General features: G+C 44.8%; 1 protein-coding gene across 4 annotated transcripts in view; it reads right to left on the bottom strand.

Moving 5' to 3' along the window:
- The window catches only part of BRD1 (bromodomain containing 1), a 453,076-nt gene that overhangs the window by 179,861 nt on the left and 246,253 nt on the right, over positions 1-26,962 (bottom strand). The window contains exon 9 of one of the 4 annotated variants that reach the window (XM_069229715.1): positions 22,266-22,369. The exons of the other annotated variants lie outside the window; for them this stretch is intronic. Coding sequence (XP_069085816.1) covers positions 22,293-22,369 — 77 coding nt within the window. The 3' untranslated portion in view covers positions 22,266-22,292. Of the gene's footprint in view, positions 1-22,265; positions 22,370-26,962 lie in introns of those variants that run through there. 4 annotated transcript variants of the gene reach the window in all.

The following is a 26,962-nucleotide window of genomic DNA, read 5'->3' as shown; positions in this document are numbered from 1 at the left end:
GGTACCACAGACTGAAGTTGAACAACCATGTTTCATAATTCTGTGTGTAGGTGTGCCTTGGATACCACAGTTGGCAACTGTAGCTAAAATATCTCTGCTGGCCTGTGAACAGATAAAGAGTTGCTGCTGGTAAGACCACTAGTATTCTGAAGGTCAAAATACAACCCATCATCTGTATAGTGAGGGGACAACAAACTGTCCACCTTCTTATCATTACCCTGTTACGTGGGACATTCTGAAGGTCCTGTGGGACATCCAGGTCTAATAAGGCATCAAACTCTCTGTTGCTGAGCCTGAGGCACTGGAAAAGAGTCCTCCGACACCAGCTGCTATTAGAGAAATCTCCAGCAGCCAGTGGTCAAGATCTAGTTTAACTGAGCTCCTGATCAGAAGTTAGCATCAGTGCTGGATCCCCTAGTAGCACCTCTGGCAAGGGGGCTAGAGCTGAATCAGCCAGAAGCAGCAATGCATTCAGCAGAAGGGTGCAGGAGTCACACAGAACATGAGGGAGGTGTGGGATGGGTGAAACTTAATAGGGTCAGTCACCCCTGGGAAAGGACTGACAAAAGAAAAACGACTGGGGACCACAATAGATCTTCAAGGCCAGAGCACACTCCAGGGAGACCTGAAATAATCCGCAAAAAGCTGCAGCATGGCCTCCTTGAAGCCCTCTACCTTCTGTGCAGTCAAAGGTGGCCTGGGAAATGAGGGGTGCATCAGCTCCGGCTGTAGTATTAGGCTAAAGTCAGATAACTGGTGCAGAGTTGGGCCTTTCGAAATGGCAAGTGTGCACTCTCTAAATGGACCTGGGGTGACTCCTAGCAGACTCCCATTTGGAGTTCTTGTATTTGTTCTTAGGTATGACTTCACCTTCAACTTACCCAAGAGCAGAGATGTGGAGCAGGAATGGCCCCCCAATTTGGAACATGACCAGACCAGTTTCGTGTGATCAGTAATGTACAGCTTTGCCTCCCTTTCCCTGATAGCTTTTGAATGTATCAGGAAGCATTTGAAACATGACTTGGAGTCATGCTTGAGCAAAGACCCAAACAAAAGAAAGACATCATGCATGTCTGAGACTGACATAGGCTTTCTGCATGTACAGAGCGGCTTCAGGGGAGACATTCCTAATACAATGTCCCTGAAAAAAAGTTTTGGAAGTCAGTGAAGACCCAAGTAAGTTTGAGAGCAGAGCCCTGGACCCACCTAAATAAGCAGGGGGAAAACTGGAACATTAAAGTTTCAAAACATGTGACGATGTTACAGCCCAAGGGTTTCAACATATTCTACTGCTTCTTGTGGACATTCAGAAAATTGCCACTGTACATCTGTGCTCAATTTGGCATGCTATCTTTCTATCTCAGAGTTTGTGTTTAACCTCCACAAAGCCCATTCTCTTTTCCTGAGTCTCCAATACATGGTAAGATATAAGGAGATTCTATTTCCATTGAATTTTTTCCCTGTTTTGGAATTTGAGCAATTACAATTTGTCTCTGTATCGTTGTAGAAGAATCATCATTCTGGAAAAGGCTGCAATCGGTTGCTTATAGGTCAGCGTCCCATATGCCCTTTCTATTTTTATAATCCTTCTAATGTCTTATGATCTGGGAAAAATGTTGGCAAGTCTCCCCAAAAAGTTTCCACAGAGTATGTCTCTGGACTAGCTGTCTGAAATTCTGTTTCATTCCTGCTGTACAGTCATAAATTTTACCTTGATCGTATATTAGGAGCTGAATGCTAGTCTTTTACTCTCTATTGCTAACTGCTTCAAAACTGGTAATAATTATTTTTGTCATATCCAGCAGTCATGGGATGTTGCATAAGGAGGTTGGTGCCATTTTTATATCGCTTCCTTTATTTTGTTTTGTGTAGTTTTGTGGTCCTTATGCTTACCTGAGATCAGATAAATATACTGTATTTCATGTAAGTGCCAGATAACTGTTTATTTGATAGAATACCAATCTGCTCAAACAAATGGCAGAAAATGTACCAACCTAGAACTATAGGACACAGCATCCACGAGACAAAAACTAAATCACTGATCTCGGTCAATGTATTAACGATCATGTTCCAGTTTCACAGTTAATCCAGTATAATAGAGGGATAAATGGTCAATAACAGTTGCAAATGCACACCAGGCTTGTTTTTCTTTTCTTCTTCAAGATGTCATCTAGTTCAACTGTTCGGCAACTCTTGGACTACTCGTATTACTAACCAACAATAGCAGGATCAATAAGCCTCTTGTCAAAGCCTAGATTTTCTGGTGCGTTCATGGCACATGCCTGAAGACATCATAACCACCTCATCATAACTATGCAATAACAGGAAGCTTACAATAATGTTTCAATGTTTTTCTGTCCTCTGTCCCCAAATATGAGTAAAGAACAAGTTGCTTATCTTCAGTAATGTAAATAGAGTCTCTACCAGATAATTTGTTACCGAAAGTAAGTAACTTGTTCATCTGATAGAGACATCTAGCTGCAGATTCCTTACCTTAGAATAGATACCCAAGCTATAACTCCTGGTGGTGGGCTGTGAAAATGTACTTCACACCAGGAAGTCATGTAGGACCGAGCGAGCAAAATGCCCCTCTCTCCTCACCTGGCTATCCAGACAGTAGTGTCTTGCAAACGTGTGCAAGGAAGTCCACGTTTGCGCTTGGCAAATATCAAGTACCGGCATGCCTCGAGCTAACGCAGTGGTAGCAGCTTTCCCTCTGGTAGAGTGAGCTCTCAAGCTCTTAGGAGGCTGCTTCTTAGCCAAAGCGTAGCAAATTTTAATACAGAGAATGACCCAGCGCGAAATGGTTAGTTTCTGGACTGCCCAACCCTTCTTTGCACCAAAGTACCCCACAAAGAGTTGGTCGTCCACCCGGAACTCTTTTGTGCGGTCAAGGTAAAATGATAACGCTCCTTTTGGGTCCAGCTGATGGAAATGCTCCTCTTCTTTAGAGGAATGCGGTGGAGCAAAGAAGGTGGGCAGGGTGATATTTTGACCCAGATGGAAAGCTGTCACCACCATGGGGAGGAAAGAGGCACGGGTTTTGAGGGCTACCTTATCAGGATATATTGTGAGATATGGTGGTTTCGATGATAAAGTCTGCATCTCACTCACTCTCCTGGCAGATGTGATCACCACAAAGACGGCTGTTTTGATAGTGAGCAGTCATAGAGGACAGTTATGTAAAGGCTCAAAAGGAGCACACATTAGAAAAGTGAGCACTAGATTAAGGTCCCACTGGGCCATAACAAAAGGCGTAGGTGGAAACATATGTAAAAGCCCTTTTAAGAATCTCTGTACAATGGGAGTCTTAAACAAAGATTGTTGATCAGGCAAGCGAAGAAAAGCTGATAAGGCAGAAAGATAGCCCCTAAGAGTCCCTAAGGAGGAACCCTGTTGGGCGAGTGACAGAATGAACAGAAGGATATTAGAAAGAGAAGAAGAAAGAGGTTCAATAGACCTCTCTGTACAATATGATACAAAACGCTTCCACTGGGAGGCGTAAATCGACTTAGTAGAGGGACACCTGGCTGCCAGAATGACATCACAGACCTCGGGAGGGAGGTCATAAACCATCAAATGTCGCTGCTCAATCTCCACGCATGAAACCGCAGAGTTCACAGGTTCGGGTGGAGAACCTTCCCATGCTACTGCGACAGAGGATCCTCCCAAAGAGGCAACCTGAATGGAGGACTGATGCTCATTTTGAGAAGCTCTGGATACTAGACTCTTCGTGCCCAATACGGAGCCGCTAGGATTACCTGGACCCGGTCCTTCTTGATTTTCTTGAGAACTCTGGGCAGAAGTGGTATGAGCGGAAAGGCGTACAGGAGGCCTAAATTTCACTTGTGACAAAAAGCGTCGCCTAGCGATAGCTGACTTGGAAACTCCAACGAGCAACACTGCTAACATTGCGAATTCTCTGCGGAGGCGAACAGATCTAACAAAGGCTCTCCCCACTGCTGAAAGAGTCCTTGCGCCACTTCTGGATGGAGATACCATTTGTGACCCGCTAAGCATCGCCAGCTGAGTTAGTCCACCCTGGCGTTCAGAGAACCTGCTAGGTGTTGAACCACCAGGGTTATGCCCTGATGTTTCAGCCATGTCCAGAGACGTAGAGCCTCTTGACAAAGCGTCCACGACCTCACAACGCCCGGCCTGTTGCAGTACCATATCACAGTAGTGTTGTCCATGAACACCTGCACTACCTTCCCTTTTACAACAGGAAGAAATACCTTTAATGCTAGTCAGTTCGCCCGAAGCTCCAACAAGTTGATATGGAGCCTGGATTCCACCAGAGACCTCTGATCTCCACCTCTCCAGATAGCCACCCCATCCCAGAAGTAACGCATCTGTCACTACTGTGAGATCTGGTTGAGGAAGGGCGAGGAGTCTGCCTTTGACCCAATCGCAGTTCACTAACCACCACTGCAGATCCTTTTCAGTTTCCTCCGAGATCTGAACCATGTCAGTAAGATTTCCCAGATGCTGTGCCAATCGGAACGTCAGGTCCCACTGCAGAGCCCCTCATATGCCAACTGGCATGCTTGACCAATAGGATGCAGGAAGCCATGAGTCCCAACAGCCACAGAGTCTGTCTCACTGAAATCACGGATAGAGGCCGAAACATCGGTATCATAATCTGAATATCCTGGACTCGCTGCTCAGGAGGAAATGCCTGATACTGCACTTTGTCCAGAACAGCTCCGATGAAAGTGAGGTTCTGAGAGGGAGTCAGGTGTGACTTTGGCACATTTATAGTGAACCCAGGAGGTTCGCTGTCGTCTGGAGGTGAGTGATGAGAGCCTGGGGCGTCAGAGCCTTCAACAGCCAATCGTCTAGGTAGGGGATGACTGAAATCCCTGACCTGCGCAGATTAGCTGCCACCACTGCCATCACTTTCGCGAACACCCGAGGGGCACTGGTGAGACCAAAAGGGAGCACGGTAAACTGAAAATGCTCGTGGCCCACCTTGAACAGCAAGTAACGCCTGTGGGCGGGCAAGATGGGGAAGTGAAAATACGCATCCTGCAAGTCCAACGCTACCATCCAGTCTTCCTGGTCTAGGGCAGAGGAGAGCTGAGCAAGAGGGAACATCTAGAATTTCTCCTTTTTGAGGAAGAGATTGATGTCTCTTAAATCCAGGATAGGGCGAAGGCCCTTGTTCTTTTTGGGAATCAGAAAGTAGCGGGAATAACAGCCACTGCTTACTTCTGACATCTGGAACTTTTCTATAGCTCCCTTGGCCAAGAGAGCTGTAACTTCCCCGTGGAGCAAAATCAAATGATCCTCCATCAGCCGTTCTGAGCACCAAGCTCTCTGGGGTGGGTTGTTGGGAGAGGAAACTTGGGTCATTTGGAGCAGATCTATGGCGGCGGCTGACTGTCCTATTCACAGGAGCCCCTGTGCAGGGTTTGGACCATTTTCCCAGAAGGACATCCGTTAGGGCCTCATTGAAGGGCAACATCGGCTCCAATGTAGTCACCCCTGGCTGAAGCACCTCTGTCAGGAGATTCGCCCTGACTGGCACCATTGGCAAGTCTAGGTCCAAGACCTCAGCTGCCCTACACACCACCATGGCATAAGAAGCCCCTTCCTCCGTAGTCACATTGGGAAGAGAGAGCATACCAGTATCTGGAGCAGTACCCAGTCCACTGGCTTGCCCTAGATCCTCATACCAGTCCTGTTCTTGCTCCAATCTGCTCTGAATAATCCTCAGGCACTGATCTGGACCTAGACGGCACCGTGGAAGTCGAAACAGGTGTCGTACGACTTCGTTCTGGATCATCCGGAATAAGGATGGGGTTACCACCATTGAGCCAGTGGTGGAGGAAGCGTTGACGTCGGACCTGGCGCCGGTGTAGGTCGACTGTGAGAGACCGGCCCCGGGACGGATCTGCTATTGGATCCCAGGGTCCCCAACGGCACCGAGACCAAATCCGACAATGTTGAACCCGATGGGGCCCCTGCTGAACCCCACAGGGCCTGAAGACCCACCGTAGGGTGCAGCCTGCTAAAAAACAAGGTGCATAGCCTCGTGAAATTCTTTAATGTTTGCGGGATCGCTCCCGTCCCCAGAAAAAGGGGAAGACGCGGAGTCTGCCCTGGCGACGGCTCCGCATGTCAACATTCCCTAGACGCCTCATCGGCCGACGGGCGTGGCGAAGTCAAAGTCCGCTTGGACGACTTCTTCTTTTTGTGCCTCTTACCTGAGTGCCCCAATAACCTCGAATGCGGGGAAGAGGACTTGGGGTTCTGGGAGCGGTGACCTCTTCCTACTGCGGGACCGTGACCTCATCGGAGTCGCGCCGACTCAAGGCCTTCGGAGCCATGGCCCGACAGTCGGAACACGACGTCGAATCATGGTCCTTCTCCAGACACCAGAGACACACTCAGTGTGGATCCGTGACCGACATGGTGTGATGACATGCACCACATGGCTTGAATCCTGTCTTTCTCGAATACATCTCAAAAAATAATAAATAAAACTCAACAAAATCGTCGAAATAAAAGGGTAGCTCTTCCCGGATCTGCGCTTAACCGGCGAGGAAGGAAAAGAACGGACGTTCGCGCGCTGGGGTGGTGCCTATATAGAAGACCGTGATGTCACAAACTGCTCCAATGACGCTGATGATGCCACGCGGAGTCGGACGACACACACAGATCCGAACAACACCACCCGACTGCGCACACAGTCTACTGCAAAGCAGAAAAATTCCAGATTCGAAGCTGATGCCAGGGAATTCTAAGGTAAGGAATCTGCAGCTAGAAGTCTCTATCAGATATAGGATCTGATTTAGAGTTTGGCGGACAGAGTTACTCCATCACAAACATGACAGATATCCCGTCTGCCATATTATGATCCCATAAAAGAGAGCAGTTGGGATGCCATTTGTGCCTCTGTGATACCTCGGGATTGCTTGGACTTTTTGTACAGTGTAGCTCATTTTTGCCCACTATATAAAGAGCCAGCTTCCTACAGAAGTGCTTGTGAAACGTTTGCAGAGAAGGCCCATATTGCTGCCTGAGGGATATACAGGACCTGAACTTCGTGTGCTAACACAGTGGTCGCAGCTTTAGCTCGGGTGGAATGAGATTACAAACCTTCAGGAGGTTGCTTCTTTGCCAGTGGGTAGCAGATCTCAATGCAGAATACAACCCAACGAGAGATGGTTCGCTTCTGCACCACTCAACCTTTCTTCGCACCCACATACTCCACAAAGAATTGGTCATCTACCTGGAACTCAAGTATACGGTCAATGTAGAACGCCAATGCTCTTTTATGGGACGAAGCGGTGGAGTCTCTCCTCTTCCTTAGAAGGATGAGGGGGTGCATAAAAAGAAGGCAGAGTGACTAACTGGCCTACATAAAAAGGTGTGGCCACTTTTGGCAGAAAAGAAGCCCTCCTGCGAATTACCAGTTTGTCAGGATATATAGAGAGGTAAGGCGGCCTACATGACAAGGCATGCAGCTCACTCAATCGATGGGCATATGTAACTGTCAAAAGGAAAGTTGTTTTTAGTGTAAGAAGCCTGAGGGCACAACTGTGGAGAGGTTTCAAAAGAGCACATATCAAAAAAGATGGCACTAAATTAAGGTCCCAATGGGACATAATAAATGGGGAAGGAGTGAAGTGAGGAGTAAGACCTCTGAGAAACCTATGTACAATACGGGACTTGAACAAAGAGGGTTGATCAGGCAACCGCAAGATGGCAACTCTGGGCCGTAGTGGAAAGGCGTATGGGAGGCCTGAGTTCCACTTGAGACAAAAAGCGTATCAAAGCGAAAGCTGCCATGGAAACACCAGCGCGGAAAACTGCAGACCTTTAGCGTTCTCAGCAGTGGCAAACACATTAACCGAGGCTATCCCCACTGGGCAGGCAGGACGGGGATGTAAAAATAGGCAGCCTGCAAGTCTAACATTACCATCCATTCTCCTAGGTGCCAAGTAGACAATACCTGAGCCAATTTGAGCATTATGATTTTCTCCTTCTTAAGGAAGAGATTGAGGGCTCGTTGATCTAGAATACGGTGAAGACCTTTGTCCCTTTTGGGAACCAGAAAGTAGCAGGGATAACAAAAACGGCATACCTCTGGCAAAAGAACTCTCTCATTGGCTTCCTTGGCCAAGAGAGACGCAACCTCCTCATGGAGAAGGCAGAGATAATCCTCCAGTTTGCAAGACCCACCTGTCCAATGTTATGGACAGACGGTGGGGCAGGTGATGGCCAATCCTGCTTCCAACTGGGTGCCCATGGTGGTAATGAGCCAGACTAGCAGGGTTCAATGGCTTCTGACTGACCAGACCGTCACAGTCCACCTGACACACAAGGACTGTGGGTAACTCACCCTTGTCCATGCAGAGGCTGGGAAGCATGCGCAGCATGATGGCTGAGCAGGAACTGGTGTGTCTGGAAGCCCCTGCCGTAACCATGAAAGGAACGAAAGGCAGATTGGGGGTGATGGGACGCCACTGCAAGGCCCAAGGACAAGGCACCAGCCCGAGAGTCCTTGAAGCGCTTGAGCGTCAAATCAGCCTTGTAACCGAAGAGACGAGTGCCATCGCAGGGCATACCATAAGGGGAGCTTGGACATCCCAAAAAAAAACAGGAGTCCTTAGCCAGGTTTGGCAGCTCAGGGCCACTGTCGTGGAAATCGCTCTGCCTAGCGAGTCAGTCGTGTCAAGTCCACAATGAATTGTGAACTTTGCTGCATCTCTCCCGTAGAGAGCTTGGGAGAGGATGTCCAGGCCTCCTCCAAAACCTTTGATAACTCCTGCGCAACTGTGTCCCACAAAGTGTGGGAATAACGGGCCAAAAGGCATGCAGTGTTTATGGACCACAATGCTAGGGTGGTGGAAGGAAACATATTCTTCCCAAATGAGTCCAGCCTCTTGGATTCCCTATCCGGGGGAGCGGTAAGGAAAGTGCTTTGGGAAGTTGAGGTATGGCCCAGCGTTCTCTCAGGAGCGGGGTGTTGCATGAGAAAGATTGAGTCTCCAGGTGCAGGGCATTGACGGCGCACAATCGTCCTATTCACTGGAGCCCTCTGTGTTGGCGTTGTACCAGGTACCTAAAAAGATGTCTGCGAAGGCATCACTGAAACGGGTAGGGGTTCGGATGTAGAGAATCCTGGTTGCAGCACCACTGTCAAGAGATAAGTCTTCACTGCTACCAAAGGTAGCTGAAGGTCAAGAACCTTAGCTGCCCTCTGCACCACCTTTACGTAGGAAGTTCCCTCCTCTGTAGCCGCGGTAGGGGTAGAAAGCATAGTGGTATCTGGCAAAGTATCCAGTCCACTGGCTTCACCCAGATCCTCATGTCAGTGCATGTATTGTTCTTCCTCATAGGGCTGGTATTCTACACGGTCCAGAAATCCCTCCTCCATCCTTCCCAAGGGAAAAGGGTGCAGGCTCTGATCCAGGAGGTAAGGCTCCTGTCTGTGACGGTGACGCCCATCTGGATCCATATTGGAGTTGGAAATAACAATGGGGATGGTGGCAGCAGGAGCGTTGGATTCAGGACAGGTGCCGGGGAAGGTCAAGACAGTACGACCAGCATCAGTCCGGATAGATGACTAGACCCTTGTGAGCCAACCGGTGCCAGAGCTGCCGGCACGGAAACCAATAGGGTCCCCTCCAATCCACTGGGGCTCAAAGGCACGCCAACAGGGTTGGACTGAATACAAAAAAGGGTGCATGGCTTCATAAAACTCCTTAAGTTGGACAAGTGTCGCTCGGCTCCAGGAAAGTCAGGCAGGTGTGGAGTTGGCCCAGGTGCAGGTTCAGATCCATCTTACGTTATGACATTCTCGATACACCAGGAGGAAAAACCTCAAAAACTGTTGACTGACTGTCAAAAAAGTCCAGTCAAAAAGTGACTGAAGGGTGGCTCTCTCTAGATCAGCGCTGGCTGGTGCGGAAAGAAAAGAACTGATGCCAGCGCGCCTGCATGGTGCCTACATAGGTACTGCAACATCACTTCCTGCATGGACAAAGCCAGCAATAGATGCAGAGCTGATCAATACCATCTCCTGGCTCGCAGGGGTACTGCTTGAGAAAACTCCTCCAGATCCAGTCTGACGTCTCTGGAGAATTATAAAGGTAAGGAATCTGCAGATAGAAGATGATTAAATGTAACATTCCAATATATGAGCATTTCAATGCCTGCTAAATAAAGACCCATCTAAAGCGCTGGCATTCAACATGAACAATGGACATTCTGTCCAAGTCTCAGTTGCAGTGTATATTTAAATGACAAGAAGTATAAAGATTCAATCATTAGATTGAATACAAAATGTAGGAAAGCATCTTTCTGACCGTTACCCCCACTGTTTGCATGGAGTCAGTGTGTTTAGACTGTAGTGCACAGGGATCCTACTAATCAGGACTGCACTGTCTGTGCTCTCTCCTCTAAATTTTGTTGCTGGTAAACCTTTACACCTCACAACTGGCATACTGTGGCACACATGTAAGTCCCTAGTATTTGGTACTAAGGTACCCAGGGCATTGGTACACCAGGGGTCTCACAAAGGCTGCAGCATGTCATATGCCACCGATGGGAGCCCATGCAAACTGTGTGTGCAGGCCTGCCATTGCAACCTGCGTGATAAGGCTGGCCTTTATTTCATGGCCATTACACTTGGACACTGTAAGTCACGCCTCTAGTAGGCCCTTCAGACCAAGGGTCTGTCCTAAGTGTGAGGGTACCCCTGCATGAGCACCCTTAGAAACTCCAGACTCTATTCCATGGGCTTTGTAAGTGTCGGCAGCTATCTTAAAATATGTAGTAGACACCGGTCAACCTGAGTGCTCCAACCACATAATCCGGACCTAGACATTTTTGGTATCAAATATGTCAGAATCAAGCAACTACACCAGTTCCAGTGCTAGTACCATGATCCCAAGTACTCTGGGGGTTCCTTAGTGGATCCTGCCTGTGCAGCTTTATGTGGTCTGCCCTCCAGCCCATGCTGCTGCCGACTCCAGACACTGTTCTGCCCTCCTGCTGATGAGTCTAACTCAAACAGGGGAAGGCAGAACAAAGGACTTCCTACAAGGGAGAGGTGTGACCACCTCTCCCTTTGAAATGGGTGTCCTCAAAGAGCCACCAGACTGCTTTAAAGGACACATTTAGTGCCCTCCTTGCATAATCTGGTTTGCACCAGTTCAGGAACCACTGGTTCCTGCCCTGGTGCGAAACTACACAAAGGTCAGGGGAGTGACCACCTCCCTGTCCAGCTTCTCCCCTAGGGAGGTGCACAGAGCTCTGGCAGGACACCTGATTTCGCCATCTTAGAAGCAAGATGGGCAGAGGCCTCTGGGAGCATCTGACTGGTTAGGCCAGGTATATGACACCCCTGACCCCTTCTCATAGGTGGGTCACTACAGGAAGTGACCAACCCCCTTTTAGGGTTATTTAAGTGCTCCCTGGAGGGTGGGTCCTCTGTTTCATCGAGCAAGACTTTCCAAGGAACACTCTGCAAGACATCTTCTGCTCCTGGCCTCCGGAACCGCTACTGGTCTACTTTTGGGACTGGGACAAGACTGTATCCAGTTGGGAAGGCTCCCACTGCAAAATTGTTTCTCCAGCTTCCACAAGATTTCTAAAACATCCATAGCTGTGTATCCTCCAGGGTCACAACAACTCTGCCTGCATCCAAGAAGCAAGAAGGAATCTCCCTTGGACTGAAGGAGTCCGCAGGCATCCCAAGACAACAACAACTTGCTAGTGGATCCTGCTGTCCCACGGGCAACGAAAAGGCTCTGCTCAGAGATGGTGGTGGTTCTGTGGTCCACTCCGAGTTCCAAATTGCCTCTCACCAACTTGGGAGACTGAGGACCCTTGCTGCAGCCACTGGAACGGAAACCCTGTGCACCTGACTGATCATCTTGGCAAGGCTTGTTGGCTCTTCCTCTAAGAGATCTTCAAGCTCCAAGAAGCCCCAGCCTCCAGCACTCTGCAACTCCAAAATCAGCTTCTACTCTGCGCTCCTGCGAGGTGGGACTCCTGTTTTCTTGTGCTGCTGAGGCCTCTCTGTGACCTCCTGTGCCTGCTGCCAGCGGGTCACTCATGGGGGCCCCCTATGACTCCAGCTGGCTCTCCTTCCTGCCCTGACTCTCTTTCAAGGATCGAGTTACTAGGACCGTGCTGGTACGCAAAAAACTCAAATCTTCCTTGCATCAGCTAATTGCATTTGCCAAGGGTTGTTGCTCGTCCTGCTGGCCACGTACCCTCCTACAAACAGGTGACAGACGTCGGTCAGATTGTAGGCGACTCGCATGATCTCCTGCATCCCCCAGGACTCCGTAGCTAGACTTCTTCCTTCACCGTCCTACAGGAACTTCACTTTCAAGAGGGTGGGCATTACCTACCTGCACTACCTGGACATCCCTGAGTGGTCTAGACACTGTCCCCTTCTTTTTCTGTTTCTTCACGCCAGGAACCTACCTTTGAGTTCCACTGGCCTGGTCCACAGATGGCGACAGCAGCTGGACAACCAAGGCTTCCACTGACTCAAACAAGAGTTTCCGATGGCACTTCACCCCTAGGCACCTGGGCTCCCTGATGTAGATACTCCGGTCTTCTGGGCATCCATGGGTGGGGACACTTGCCAACCTTATTTGTGCAAGTACATGGGACACCTGGCTCGATAACAACTCTGCACCCAGGTGCCTGTGGGTTTTCTAGTACTAATTTCCTATTCCCCCAGCCCCTGGGATCCTAACACACTTACCTTGGCAGGGCACCTCCATTCTTAAACCACTTTCTTACCATATGGTTTGCCCCCCCACCCATCATGGTCCCATGTATTTCTATGCTTTTCTTGCTTGTTGCTAAGTCTATATTTTGTGTGTTGATATCTCCAAGTGGCGATATACTAATGTTAGTATACTTTTAGTGTTGCAATAAAGAGTACTTTATTTTTGCACCACCTGGTGTGTTACTTTCTTGTGTGACAGTTACTGACTGACTACTGTGGTACTGCAAGTGCTGTACACTCCTCCTAGATAAGCTTTAGCTGCTCACCACATGTAGGAAGTTGGCTCTGTATATACTATCTCAAAGTGAGAGATAGTGTGCACTGAGTCCAATGGTTCACCTTAGAGGTTGATAGTGGCAAAATTAGATAGTACCAATGCTCTATTTTGTGGTAGTGTGGTCGAGCAGTAACTTATCAGAGGGTAGTGTTAAGCATTTGTTGTACACACATAGGCAATAAATGAGGAACACATACTCAAAGACTTAACTCCAGGCCAATAGTTTTTATATAGAAAAATATATTTTCTTAATTTATTTTAGAATCACAAGATTCATGATCTGAGGTAAGTATGTAAAATGCAAGGTACTTCACACAGGTAAGTATAGAACTTTGATTTAAAACAGTAGTACATACAGTTTTAGTTAAAATGGTAATAAGCTATTTTAAAAGTGGACACAGTGCAAAAATCAACAGTTCATGGCGGAGGTAAGTTTGGTTAGTTCTTCAGGTAAGTAAAGCACTTATACAGTCAGTCTCCTAGGCATAGGCAGCCCACTGTTGGGGGTTCAAGGCAACCCCAAAGCCACAGCACCAGCAACACAGGGCCGGTCAGGTGCAGAGGTCAAAGGAGGGCCCAAAACACATAGGCACTTATGGAGAACAGAGGTGCTCTGGTTCCAGGCTGTTAGCAGGTTTTCAGGTAAGTGCCTGCGTCCTCGGGGAGCAGCCCCGGGGGGGTTTTGTAGAGCACTGGGGGGATCCACATCGGCACACACCCACAGCGGCACAGGGGCGGCCGAGTGCAGTGTGCAAAGTAGGCATCGGGTCTGCAATTGAAAGCAATGGAGGGAGCCAGGGGTCACTTAGGCGATGTAGGCAGGGCACAGGGGGGGCTTCTCGGGCCAGCCACCGACTGGGCTAGGAAGAGGGCCGCCTGCTGGTCACTCATGCACTGGAAGGTGGATCCTCTCGGTCCTGAGGGCTGCAGTGCTTGGTCCAGGCGTCGGGTTCCTTGTTACCAGGCAGTCGCGGTCAGGTGGAGCCTCTGGATCCTCTCTGCAGGCATCGTTGTGGGGGCTCAGGAGGGTGGACTCAGGGTGCTCACATTGTCAAAGTCGCCTGGGAGTCCTCTCTGCAGTGTTAGTTCTCCAGAACTCGAGCCGGGGGCATTGGGTGCAGAGTGAGAAGTCTCACGCTTTCGGCGGGAAGAGAGAGTTCTTTAAAAGTTGCTTTAAAGTTGCAAAGTTGTAGCAGTTTTTGAACAGTGCCGCTGTTTTCGGGAGTTCAGGGCAGTCCTTTCCTTACACCACAGCTACCCCTAGAGAGCTTTTGCTATCTGGACACCTAAACACTATCACTAAGGGTTGCCTGGATTCAGCATAGGGTGCCACACCATAGCAGTACACCATAAACTGAGCCAGCCTCCTACACGATACAAGTACTAATTTGAATACACTAGACAGCAAAACACATTGCTTCAATGGTTTTCATGGAGCCATTGAGGGCAGACCAGTCACCCTACCTTTAAACCTACTTGACTGAGGACAATACAAGGCACTAAAGAACATATTTACCATTTTAAATTTGATACTTAGATTTGATGTGGCATATAATGGCAAAAAATAGTCTTGCACTTACAGGAGAATCACAAACTATGAAATGTAGAAATCCATTTGATTATTCTCGTTAGGTTATATTTCATATGTATTCTATTATATATTATCTTACTGTATCAGTATTCTTAAACATTTGCTGTGTTAAGCTCTTATTAATATAAGGACTCAACACAACAAATGTTTATGAACACTAACACACGTAAGACGGGATGGCAAAAAACTTAAAGATAAACAAGTTCTCAGTGTATTGCATTGATTTTAGCATGACATTTGATAAAGCCTGGTATGTGGTTTAACTTTCAGGGGAGTGGAATTCCTATAGTCCGACACCCAGGACATATTGTTTGGGGTCATGGACGACAAGGTTCCATGTTTTTGTCCTTGGGACAAGTAGGCCCAACCCCCGTAGCACAAATCCGTTGGCTGCTAGTTTACAGTGCAACAATCAGGGAACAGCACTGTCTGATGTTTAGGTAGCATTTGTGTCCTTATGTTAATGTTGTTGAAACTTGTATTTATGGTTCATAAACACAAAGCTTTTATTATTAGTGTGAGCACTCTAAGGAAATGTTGCAAGCTTGGGCTGCACTACTGACAAGGGTTCCAGCATATAAATATATGTGCACACGTTTGCAAGGTTTACGTGTACTACTTATACGTAGGCTACATATTATGTTCCCACAATGCTCCTAGGGAAGATGCAAATATTTGCAGGGGCTTGAAAGCAGGATTGATGGTCCTTTACTTTCAAAATAAAATGTTTACAAAAAAATGCAACCAGGAAATAAAAAAATAAAAAAAAACCTGTGAAATTTTAGATACCATTTCTAGTTAAATGTCTTGATGAATGCTAGTATTTCCCAAAATTATTCATAGTGGAAAATCAGTTTCAACAAGATTATGGGAAACATGAAAATAAATAAGCATTCGTAAAGGCAGCAGGTCTGATTCTGGTGATCAACCATTTGCTTTTGTCAATACAAATCTTGTTTTGACATGTTTTTTAGCAAAACATTATTGTTGTGGGAGCTGTTGAGTCCTCACCATTATAACAAAAACCTGCAAAAGCAAAAATATTTTTGGTCTTAAAAAGCACACATTGCTGCGGTACTCCCTGGCACTACTTTGTGTGCTGATATGCTCCTTGTGCTGTCACTCACAGTAAAGCGAGCCGATAGACAGAGGGACAAAATTTACTAAAACAAAAGCCCCAGTGTGTAAATCTGCATAAAAGTGGCAAAATAAGGGGCCTATTTATAAAAGAGTTGCGTCACCCCTGCACCAGACTGACCTTGCATGGCCTTGTTTGGATTTATAAATCTACAGTAATGTAACACAGCACAAGTAGCTGTGTTGCATTACTCCACCCTGGGAAGGTGTTGCATGGGTAGAGCATGGGTGTTCCCTCACATCCACCCATGGATTTTGGCCCGTTCTCAAATTGACCATTACTAGTACACCTGGGAATGAGTCAAAATCCAACCCCTCCCCAGGGTAGGCATAACAAGGTGAATTATCTTTATTTCTCCTTGTTACTTACTCTTTGCATTCTGCAACACAGAGAAAGATAGTTTTTTTTGTTTTGTTGTTGGTGCAGGAATGTGCCCCTTACTGCACAAAAATAGTCCCTCTTACAGTGCAGGCAACCTTCCACTATGATGCAAGGTTGTCTGTACTGGCGCTAGACAGCACACTGTGCGCCTGCGCAGGGAAAAGACATGAATGCACCATACAGTTTTAATACAGCGCATTCCTGCCCTTTCCCTATCAAGGTGACTTGCTATGCTGTTTGATTTCCTAATACATATGCTCTTAAGGGAATTGCTAGTATTCAAGCTTTACTATATTACGAGTCCTGGCATCATCAGTGAAGATATTATCAGAGCTCTTATATAATGAGATTGCTGCCAAAATTTGCCACTTTGTGGCACTAAAGGGACAAGTGGATTTTTTTTTTACAGGACAAGCAGATTTGTAAAGCAACATGTCCCAAGGACAAGTAGATATTTTATTAAATTTCACACCCCTGAGTTTTGTTTAAAAGTATATTGAATTACGTTTGCAGAAATGTATACAGCAAAATAGAGAATAATGGGTCAAAAGGTAAAATACTTTAAAATTGGATAATTCATTCTATGTTATTGGTTAATAACTACCAACCATGTATGCACTTCAGAAGAAACAAACAATATAAACATTGATTAAAGATGATTGCCAAATATGCATGTAATTTTCATGTAAGAAGCCAATGCGAAAATCAAGTTTCTGTCATCTGCAAGATCTGCATCCATCAAAACATTTTAAACATTTCCAAAAAGTAAAGATCATGTATTTCACATTAGTTTTCACTATCCACTGCTAAGTGGAACAAGAATGATGAAAGTTATGAGCTTGTCAGTTATTTCAAAAGTAAGAATGGTTTACCTTCAATGAAGTAAACTGAAATATGGGAAAATATGGTGTCCTAGTTTGCTAAATCAAATGGAACAGAAGATTCAATAAAAACTAAGCTGAAGTATAATTTTACATTAAAATGCAATGCAGTCATCAATCTAGATGTAATTTGAATGCAGTATAATTTTCTATTTATGATATTAATACAGTGAAAAACAGTAATTGCATCTAAGTGACTGTTCAAACACTTTAAGCACATGTAGTGGTAAAAATGTCAACGTATAATCCTACTAACTCCTAAAATAAATACAGTAGGCATGAGGCTCAAAGTCTAAAAAGGCAGAATCGATTTTAAAAAGACTTTTAAAAAAAAGGGAACAAGCTTTTACATGTAATGTCAAACTCGCCGTATTGTTGGGAATATACATGATTATGACAAAAAACAGTCTACCAAAGAATGGCTACGATAATACTTGTTCTAAATGTGTAATATAGTAGCAGAAAAAGCTTAAATTGCTTACAAGCACACAATTAACATTCCACCTCACGCATAACAATACTATAGCCAATTGCAACACAAATAAGTATGTTGGAACCTTACACTTCAGTGTCTAAATGTGAGCCTTAAAGTCTATCTTTCATTTCTACATTAATAAGTACATTGCAGTTTTGATGCCTCATTCCTGGTTTTATTTGGTAACTTTTTTATGTGCTCTATGCAATATCCATGTCGGATAACGTTGAGTATCCATTTGCCATAGGTGAAGTCTTCCCAATCACTGCGTAATCCTTCAGTTATGGCCCCTGCAGGTGCTGTTTGGCAGGGACAGTGTCTCACAGAGTCATTTTGTAGTATGAGCAGCTCCTCTTGGTGCTGCCCCTTTTCTGTGTATGCAGATGTGAAGGGTTAACTTGCATTTATTGAAACAATCGCAATGTGGCATATAAAGAATGAGCTTCAATAATTAGGTAGTTGAAACAAAGCAAGGTAATCATCATGTAATTATAGTTGTGTTTTGACCACTGACTCCACGTTGCACTTAGCCTAGCAGCACACCATCACATTAGTGACCACCTGCTTCATTTTGCCTATTGACTTTATTTTAGCATTAGGCACCGCCACGTTAAAAACTGCAAGTAGTTTTCCACGTTGTCGTGTTTTTATTCTGCTTGTTTTTGTGTTCTTTCCCACCAAGGGCTTAGGCTGATAAGAATGTACGAAGACGGCAGGGAATGGTTTTGTTCTGAAAGGGCACCTTGGGATTTTGACCAAGTCCTGACGTGTACTTTTCAAAGCTGGCCTGAAGTAAACGAAATTTTTTTAATAATACACTTCTGCAGTGAGAGAGAGTTTCTAGAATTTTCCTCTCTTGTTTGTTCAAAGTATAGGAGGCCGAGACCAGATGGACCGGTGAGTGAGTGATTCAGATCTCAGACATGCTCAGGACGCGGAGGTGTGTCATCCTTCCTGTGAGGATAATTGATCTCTCTCTCCACGATCGATTCTGGGATCCAGCGATCTGATGCTGATAGGAGGGAGATGAAGCAGATGTGCCCTTGCCTCATGGTGATGCATGTTTTTTAATTCATTATTTGCTTTGCATTATAATATGGATACATGTATTTGGTGTGTATATTGCAGTGGAAAATCACTTGTACATGTTTTCATTTAATTGCTGTGACCATTTTTAAACATGTGCTTTCAGCATGCTGACCATCCTTTACGAACCTTGCAAAGTGAATTAATAAATGTCTTCTTTAGACTAAGAAGCGCATTCCAGAGATTTGTGTCATGAGTGTTTCAGCTCAGTCATTAGTGAAGCAAAACACATCATTATGAACATGGTAAAGGAGATGAACAATCCAACCATGATGTATATGGTTCTAAGTGTGCTAGAGACTCCTACCTAGCCCTAACCTAGCCCTAATCTTAGAGCATAGCAGGTGTACCCTTCTGCCTGGCCCAATCTAAAGGATTAGCCCCAGTTCTGTACCTGGAGATAGTGTCAGAATCAGCCTGCACTGTAGATGGCAATCGTCTCAGGAGGCTGGTAGATCATCGCAAGTCAAGCTGCATGTCCCAGGATAGACAGGCCGGAAGGCCCTCTCTGGGTTAGTGCAATGTTTGGAAGTACAGTTCCGGTGAAATGCTGTGTCTAGCTAATAGAAGCTGTCTCCTGAAAGGGCAACACAAACCAGCATATCACAAGTCATGTACTCTACCCTTGGACAGAAAGTACTGATTAAATGTTGTGCAAAGGCTAAACAAACAATCAGCTTGTTCCTCGCTTTCCTAGAATAAAAGCAAGCTGATAAAAATATGTAAAAACCATTGCTAAAAGCAGCCTTATTAAAATGAATACAATATGAACACAGAAATAAACAAAGCTAAAACAGGGGTGACCAACATGGATCCTAGAGGTCCTCACCACACTGCAAACAGTATCCCCTTTTCTGGTACTGCTCAGAAAAGTGCTGAGCTGGAGGAGACTTTAAATTTCCTGCCACTATTTGCGGCATACCTGATGTGGATGACATTGGAATTTGCTATTCTCCACTGCTGACAGTTCCGCCTATCCACCCGCATGCTACCCCTGTCTGGTGGGAGACCCACGTACGGGCGTAAGTAGGCTCTCTTGCAAGCTGTGGTGATCATGGAGTCCGCTGCCACTGACCCCCACCCCAACCACCCACCCTCATTGTAGGTTGGGTCCACTGTCGAGTACCTGTATTGATTTCCTAGTATTGGATTAACTGCCTTTAATGTTGTTGGTTCTTTGGAGACTTCTCGTCTTTGGTCCAGAACACTAGGCAGCATCGAAGAACTGGTCTTTTCATTGAGATGGCAGCAGGGTTCCCAATAGAAAAATGATTCCCATTGTTCCTCTTCCAGTTTGACGGCGTATATGTCCACTGCAAGCTTTTACCACTGCATTGTACTCAAGAGATGCTGTCCAGAAATTACCTGCTAGACGTTGGAAGATGTGACCTTGAAAACTCCCTCTTGGTACAGTTAATCTCCAGCTTCATCACTGAAACAGAGGGCCTCCACCTCCTTTTCTGATGGTTCGTGTGCTGCTGGCAGTTGCAACTCTGGTTCCTCAACTTTGGCCTAGTTTTTGGCCCCCATGTTAAGCGTTGTCTCCATCGAGAGGTTAAAAGGAACTTTGCATTATTTCAAAGAATCATCAAGCTCCTTTTTGATGAGCCACCATTTCACCTTTCTTCTCGACATTAAGCACTCTCTTTTTGGCAGGCTTCTCCATCCCGTACTGTTGATCAAAATTTGGAGGCCGGTCTCAAGGGTTTGCCTCCAGCAGTATTTTTTGGCTTGAATCTGTGTGGCTCTATGGCTCTGGGACCTTCAAAGTGGAGTCCAACACCTCTGGCTCCACCCCCAAACTCCTGTGTATCCTTATGCTTTTGGCATCTGTCGACAACGTTTTCGTTAAAGCTTTCCCTCTCTCAATGAAATTGGTGTCTGAGTCTGTGGTCCTGTTGCTACGCCACTCTGCATTTTCATAGTTATGAGTGTCCTCCAATCTGGGAGTGTGGTTCTGCACTTTTGTCATTGTGAAGTGTGCCCATTTCTGCTTTTGCATTACTTTAAAAGTCTTCGGTTAGAACTCTGAGCAGGCACTGCAACCCTTCAATGCGTGGTCCCTGGGCAGGCACAAACTGCAGACTTGAGGTCTATCCTTCTGCCCAAGTTTGTGATGGCATTTACGGCAGAACTTGAATGACATATGCCCCATAACCTTGCAGCATCACACAGTTGAGTACTTAGTGGCCTTGTGGCGTTTACCAGCCCTGAAGATTTCACTTTGTTCCAGTTGATTCCCTTTGGCGTTCGTCAGTGTCCTCAGTGTCTGAAGGTTTCTGTCTGTTTTTTTTTTTTTACTTTTTGACAAAAAAGCTTTTTTTTCCTCCAATCCATCGCAAAGCTAACTCTTCCACTTTCAGCCCCAATGGTGGGAAAAAGTTTAAATGGTGGTGAACACACAAGGGAGTTTCCAGGGCATACGTCTGACGTCATAAAAGGAGGGACAGACCACTAATTGGTCGACGAAGATGACCAATCCAAAAAAGAAAAAGAAAAAGAAGAAAGAGAATAGACAATTTCAGACCCAACCACAAAGTGGTGGAATAATGCACAGCATGGGAATCGAGAAAGATTCAAGCTGATAAACTGAAAATGCCACTAAATGAAGTTTGATCTGCGTAGAAACCTCAAGTAACATATGGAGGACTTAGTGACAATTTATTTACATAAAAAAACAGTTACAATTTCCAACTCAAAAAGGGGAGGTAAACCGGTCTTATGTGGAATAAAACAGTCACACATTTTAGTGCTATTTTCAACAGCATTTCCACCATGGAAAATATTTCTATACAAAGCAATCTCTTCTAGGACAGATTTGTTCAATATCATTTGTAACATATATATGCAATAGTTATCTAACACGTGAAACATTACAAGTCAATGTTTTAGGGAAAAAAGGTGGGTTTTTTTAAAATAAATGGCAAATAAACATTGGTTATGGTTTTACATGTTACAAATCAAACAACGTGAACACATGCAAGTACTTTATAATCTTGAAACACTTTCATATGTTGGATGGGTTTATGCCCATAATTAAAATTATTACACAGAAGAGCATCTTTATTTGAATTGCACTTTGAAGACTACTTGATTTTCAATTAAGATGTTGCTTGCAATAAATATTCTCCAAAGCAGGATTTGCCTCAATACCCTCATCAAACATTCAGGAAATTAGTTAGTATTTAGCAATGAAAACACAGTCGACAGCCTAACTCTACAACAAAAAAGTACCTTTAGATGCTGCCAATAAGCATTATCGGTGATGAATAAGTGGAATAGTGAAAACGCAAACACTGAGATGGCAATCAAGAGAAAGGTGTCAATAATTCTTGGACTTTCCATAAAATATGTCATATTCTGAAATTTCCACTCATTGATGTAAATACTGGAAAAAGATCCTAATGTTGTTTTAAAAGTGGATTGATAAAGCCAAAGAGTCCTCCTCAATAAAGGTATTTTGTGTCCAAGTTACCTCAAATTAAAGGTCATGATCGGCAATTTGTAATCATTCATAGTATTACACTTATTCATATTTATTTCTGCTTTTTTTAACGACATCTGAAATTCTGTTGCCAGCATGGAACTTCATCGCTGCAGGTTTGATTTCTGAAAAAAATGTAATTTGTCTTCGGACAGAAGCGAGATAGAGATATATGTTGAGAACTCCATAAATGAAGCTTTGTTTGCAGGCTCTGCTTTAAGAGGATAGCAGTTGTTTTCCAGAAATGGATAAAAACAGGCTTTTATTATTTTCAGTGGTGCCAGTTCGTTTTTCTGTTTAGAAATGAACACAAATTCAGAAAATCTACAATTCTACACCACAAAAGTGCACACATTATATACATATATAGTGCTAGACTACTAATATCAATAAGAATGGTTTGTAGTCATCGTACGCTACTATTCCATGATTCACAAGTTCAAAAATACTTAAGGAGGAAGAAGACTCAAAATGGGTAGGTCACCCAATCTTCCCTAGAGGATATTGTATGTATATATACATACACCAACAGGATGCCTACCTCTTCTATCAAGGTTTAGGAATCCCTCTGTCCGCCTCTAAATTATCTCCTTTAAAAAAAAAAAAAAAACTCTCACCCACATAAGATTGAGTGCATGGTTCATCCTCGAGTCCTCACCCTGAAAGTCTAATACCCCAGGTTGGCTCAACCCTGCTTGTGGAGGCAGCATGTTTATTCTATTTGGATAGAATTCTGATATCAATCAAGGCTGCCTTGAGGAAGATCCCTTTCCACTTTTTTTTATTCTGAGGGGATCACACAAAGGGGAAAACACAAAGGGATCTACTTGGAGCAAATTAGTTCTCCTACGTGGTGTACATTTTTCAGCCAGACTTCTTATGTCCATAGAGTCACCCGGCTTTCTTCAGGACCCTCAAGATATCAAAAAGTCTCACTGTCTTTAATAGCTGTTTTTTCTTAAAGTTTGTATCATACAAGATAACTTTCACACACACCGTGCAATTATTTATCTATTACCAAACCAGTATTTTTTTTTTTTTTTTTACTGATGTCGATTTAGTATTTTATGTTGTTCAAATATTTTTACCGAGGACTTCTGCCCACATAAACAGTTACCGGTGGGCAGCCCTTCCATCACATTTACACCAAAGTGTATTCACAGCCACTACACCTACGTCTGGTCCCTTATCGCCTGGATGTTAAATTCAGGGACGAGTAGTAGTTGATCCTCCTATTTCCTATGATGCTCTCTATGCAATCCATGTTATCTTTATTAGTTAAGCTACTTACTAAACCACTGGTCTCTAATGTGCAGCCTGTGAGCAACATATTGCTCACCGTCCCCTAAAACGCTGCTGGCCAGGTAACCTACCAACACTGGAATGTTCTGTAGGTACTACACTGTGGAAATTTCTACTTTATTTTGAAGGGTAACATTAGAAAACTTTCCTGTTTGCCTTTCTTCCTGCAAGGCTCTCCAGATGCCTTACCCTAAGGGTATGTTTGTCTATAATTTCCGGGATTCCAGCATTTGAGGGGCTGAGATTGAATCATCCTTACCTGTTGGTTGGATTATCTTAAAGGACGCTGTAAACTGTGTTTTGAAGTCCTCACAAGAGTGAGGAGTAGGAGGGACCAAAAGACTACATGGAGCATAAAGTGGGTGTAAACTTTCTGGGTAAAGGAAGAGTCAAAGAACGACAGGCAGGATAGCTCTACTCCTCCAAGCTTCCTATTCTTATCTGCAACAATGCATTTACACTGCCAATGCGAACATCTTCTCATTTCAAGGTTTGCAGGCAGTGGAACACCTGGTTCAAATAAGGATCCTTAACCACCACTGAGTCTCATTCTAGTAAATTATGTTTATCCAGCGAGGAATTGGCAAATAAAGTGAATTGTTTGCACTGGGTATGCTTCCAAAATGAATTAACAGTGGAATTAAGAAAATTTAAAGTGATGCCTAAGGCGTTTTATAAAATAGCAAAGTGTGCTAGTAGGGCTTTAGAGAAAACAGAAGTATGTGCTACTTGGACAACTATGGAAACTAACAAAGCCCTCACCATTGAATTTGGTTTAGTTGTAGAATTATGAAGCTGGATATCTTGCTCCACAATTCAAAGTAAATGCCATGCAATGTAAAATACTGCAATGACATCCAGTAGTTGTGAACCAAGACGCAGGTGTCATAAGGATGCATATAAATCAATTCTTGAATATGATACATATTTGAGCCCAGTAGGTTATTTCCCTACAGGTCTCTTCTGGAATTTGCAAAATCTGCATTGCTGGGACTGTAGAAGGTTGCAAAGTTCCTTAGACGGAATATCCGACCTTTTTCATGCAAACTGAACTTTTAACCTTATCAGGTTTTGACTCAGGTGAGGGTACAATTAGCTTTACACATATACGTTGCAACTCATTTTCTCAAATGTTCTTTAAGGGAGAACCCATCCAATTCTCTCTGCAGATTTGTATTTCAACCCAACCAAGGCTGTGCCAATGTTATTGTCCAAATGTTCTTCAAACTGTACCATTCAACAATACATTTTCCAAACGTGCACAGGCAGAGCTGGCAGCACCCTTGTAAATAAATCTAATTCCATCAAATTTTGAGCAGATCGTATGCCCTTTAAAATTCACCATTCAATGACTCAAAAATATTTGAGGAGAACCCTTTCTCTCTAAAGTGGCATTAAAAAACGTTTTGTCACTGTAAATGGGCTACATTGCACTTTAAATTCAATGTGCCACTTAACTGCCACACAGAGGATGATTAATCAGTGCTAATATGTAATATTTTAATGTATTATTTAATGATATGAAGGTCGTTACATTTAATGTGACAAATGAACCAACATATGGCAATATCTTTTATTGTTTTTGGATGCTGCCCCCTCAATGTGACTGACAGAATATTGTTGCTCATTCAGACTGGGGACTCCAGCACTAAACAGTTGTCTGTTCAGGAGCACTCAGTATTTAAACCTCTATGTTGAAATCACTAATAAATGGAAAGGCAGCACCAAAGACAGGACTAACAAACAGAGAGAAAAAGGACTGCATTTTATTACGTCCTATTAGGAAAAAAGAACAAGTTATTTACTTCCAGAAACGCCTTATCTAGTACAGATCTAGCTTCAGATTCCTCATCTTAGAATATCCCAATATGTCAGACTGGATCCAGAAGATTTTTGAGCACTACCTCTCCACGCCATTAGATGCTGTCATTTGGTTCCCTATCGGTGTTTGCACGAGAAGTGACTTGCACTGTACCTGTAAAAGCACCACCCCAGCGTGCTGATGTCAGTTACTCTTGCAACTTTCTATGTCAGGAGCGCTAAGCCACAAAGAAAACTGTTCACTGGTGTGGAAAAATATTGTGTAGCAGATCATGATGCAGAGCACTATCCATCTTGGAATGGTTCACTTCTGCACAGCCTTCTTCTTAGCTCATAATTACCCCACGAAGAGTTGATCATCGACCCCAAAGTCTTTTGTACTGTCTATGTAGAATAACAATGTTTTTTTTGGGTCCAGATGGTGGAGTCTCTACTTTTCCTGGGACGGTTGAAGCAGAGCAAAGAAAGTAGACAGGGTGATGTTTAGGCCTACACGGAAGGGAGTCACAACCTTCAGAAGGAAGGAGACACATGCCCGGAGGATCAACTTGTCTGGGTAGAAGATGGTGTATGGAGCGTGAGCAGAGAGTACCTACAATTGAACCCTCCTGGCCGATGCTATGGAACTAGAACAGCAGTTCTTATAGTCAAGAGCCTAAGAGGGCCATTGTGCAGAGGCTCAAAGTGTGCACACATCAGAAAGGTGACAACAAGATACAAATCCCACTGGAACACGATGAATAGCCTGGGGGAACGTGCTGAAAGCCTTTAAGAAAACTAGTCACAAAAGGCAACTTAAATAAAGGTTTGTCTGGCAACCACCAAAAAGTAAAATTGACTGAAAAATAAACTATGACTGTGCCCAGAGCAAAGCTCTGTTGGGCCAAAGGAAGGGTGAACAGAGGAAACTTGGGTAGAGGCACAGAAAGGGGGTCATTGTTGTGGGAATTGCACCATGTTACGAACTTATACCAACAGCAGGTGTATACCAATTTGGTGGAGGGACACCTGGCTGCCAAAATAATAGTCACAGACTTTGGGAAGAAGGTAGAAACCTGTCAACTGCCACTGATCATTCTCCATGCATGAAGGTGAAAAGTGCACAGGTTCAGGTGCAGAACCCTATCCTGTTGCTACTCCTAAAGATCCTCTCGGATGGGTGGCCTGATCGTAAGCCAAACTGTCATGCTGAACAGCTCAGGATGCCATATTGTCTGCGCCCAATCTGCAGCCACAAGAATAACTTTGGCCCGGTTGTTCCTGATGTTTTGAGAACTGGGGGCAGGAGTGGTACAGGAGGGCAGAGCTCCACTCAAGACAAAAAAGCATCTCCAAGCGAGAGTCACATTTGAAACTCCAGCGAGCAAAACTGCTGACATTGCGCATTCTCAGCGGTGGTGAACAGATCTAACCAAGACTCTCCCCACTGAAATAGTCCTGCACAACCTCTGGATGCAGACACCATTTCTGATCCACTAGCTGTCTTCAGCCGAGTTAGTCCGCCAGGTGTTGAACCACAAGGTAAATGCCCTGGCATTCCAGCCATGTTCAAAGACACAGAGCCTCTCAATAAAGGGTCCACGACCCCACCCGTTTGTTACCACATAGCAGTGGTGCCTTCCATAAACTCATGAACCAAACTTCTCTTCATTGAGGGATCATTGTTAATTGAATCACCAACATGTTGGTATGGAGCTTGGACTCTGCCGGAGACCTCTGATCTCCACCTCTCCTAGATGGCCACACCATCACAGAAGTGATGC

Source organism: Pleurodeles waltl, chromosome 4_1, assembly GCF_031143425.1.
Source record: "Pleurodeles waltl isolate 20211129_DDA chromosome 4_1, aPleWal1.hap1.20221129, whole genome shotgun sequence".
NCBI classification, from domain to species: domain Eukaryota; kingdom Metazoa; phylum Chordata; class Amphibia; order Caudata; family Salamandridae; genus Pleurodeles; species Pleurodeles waltl.
Note: the sequence above shows the minus strand (reverse complement) of the source record. Positions and strands in the feature narration are given on the sequence as shown.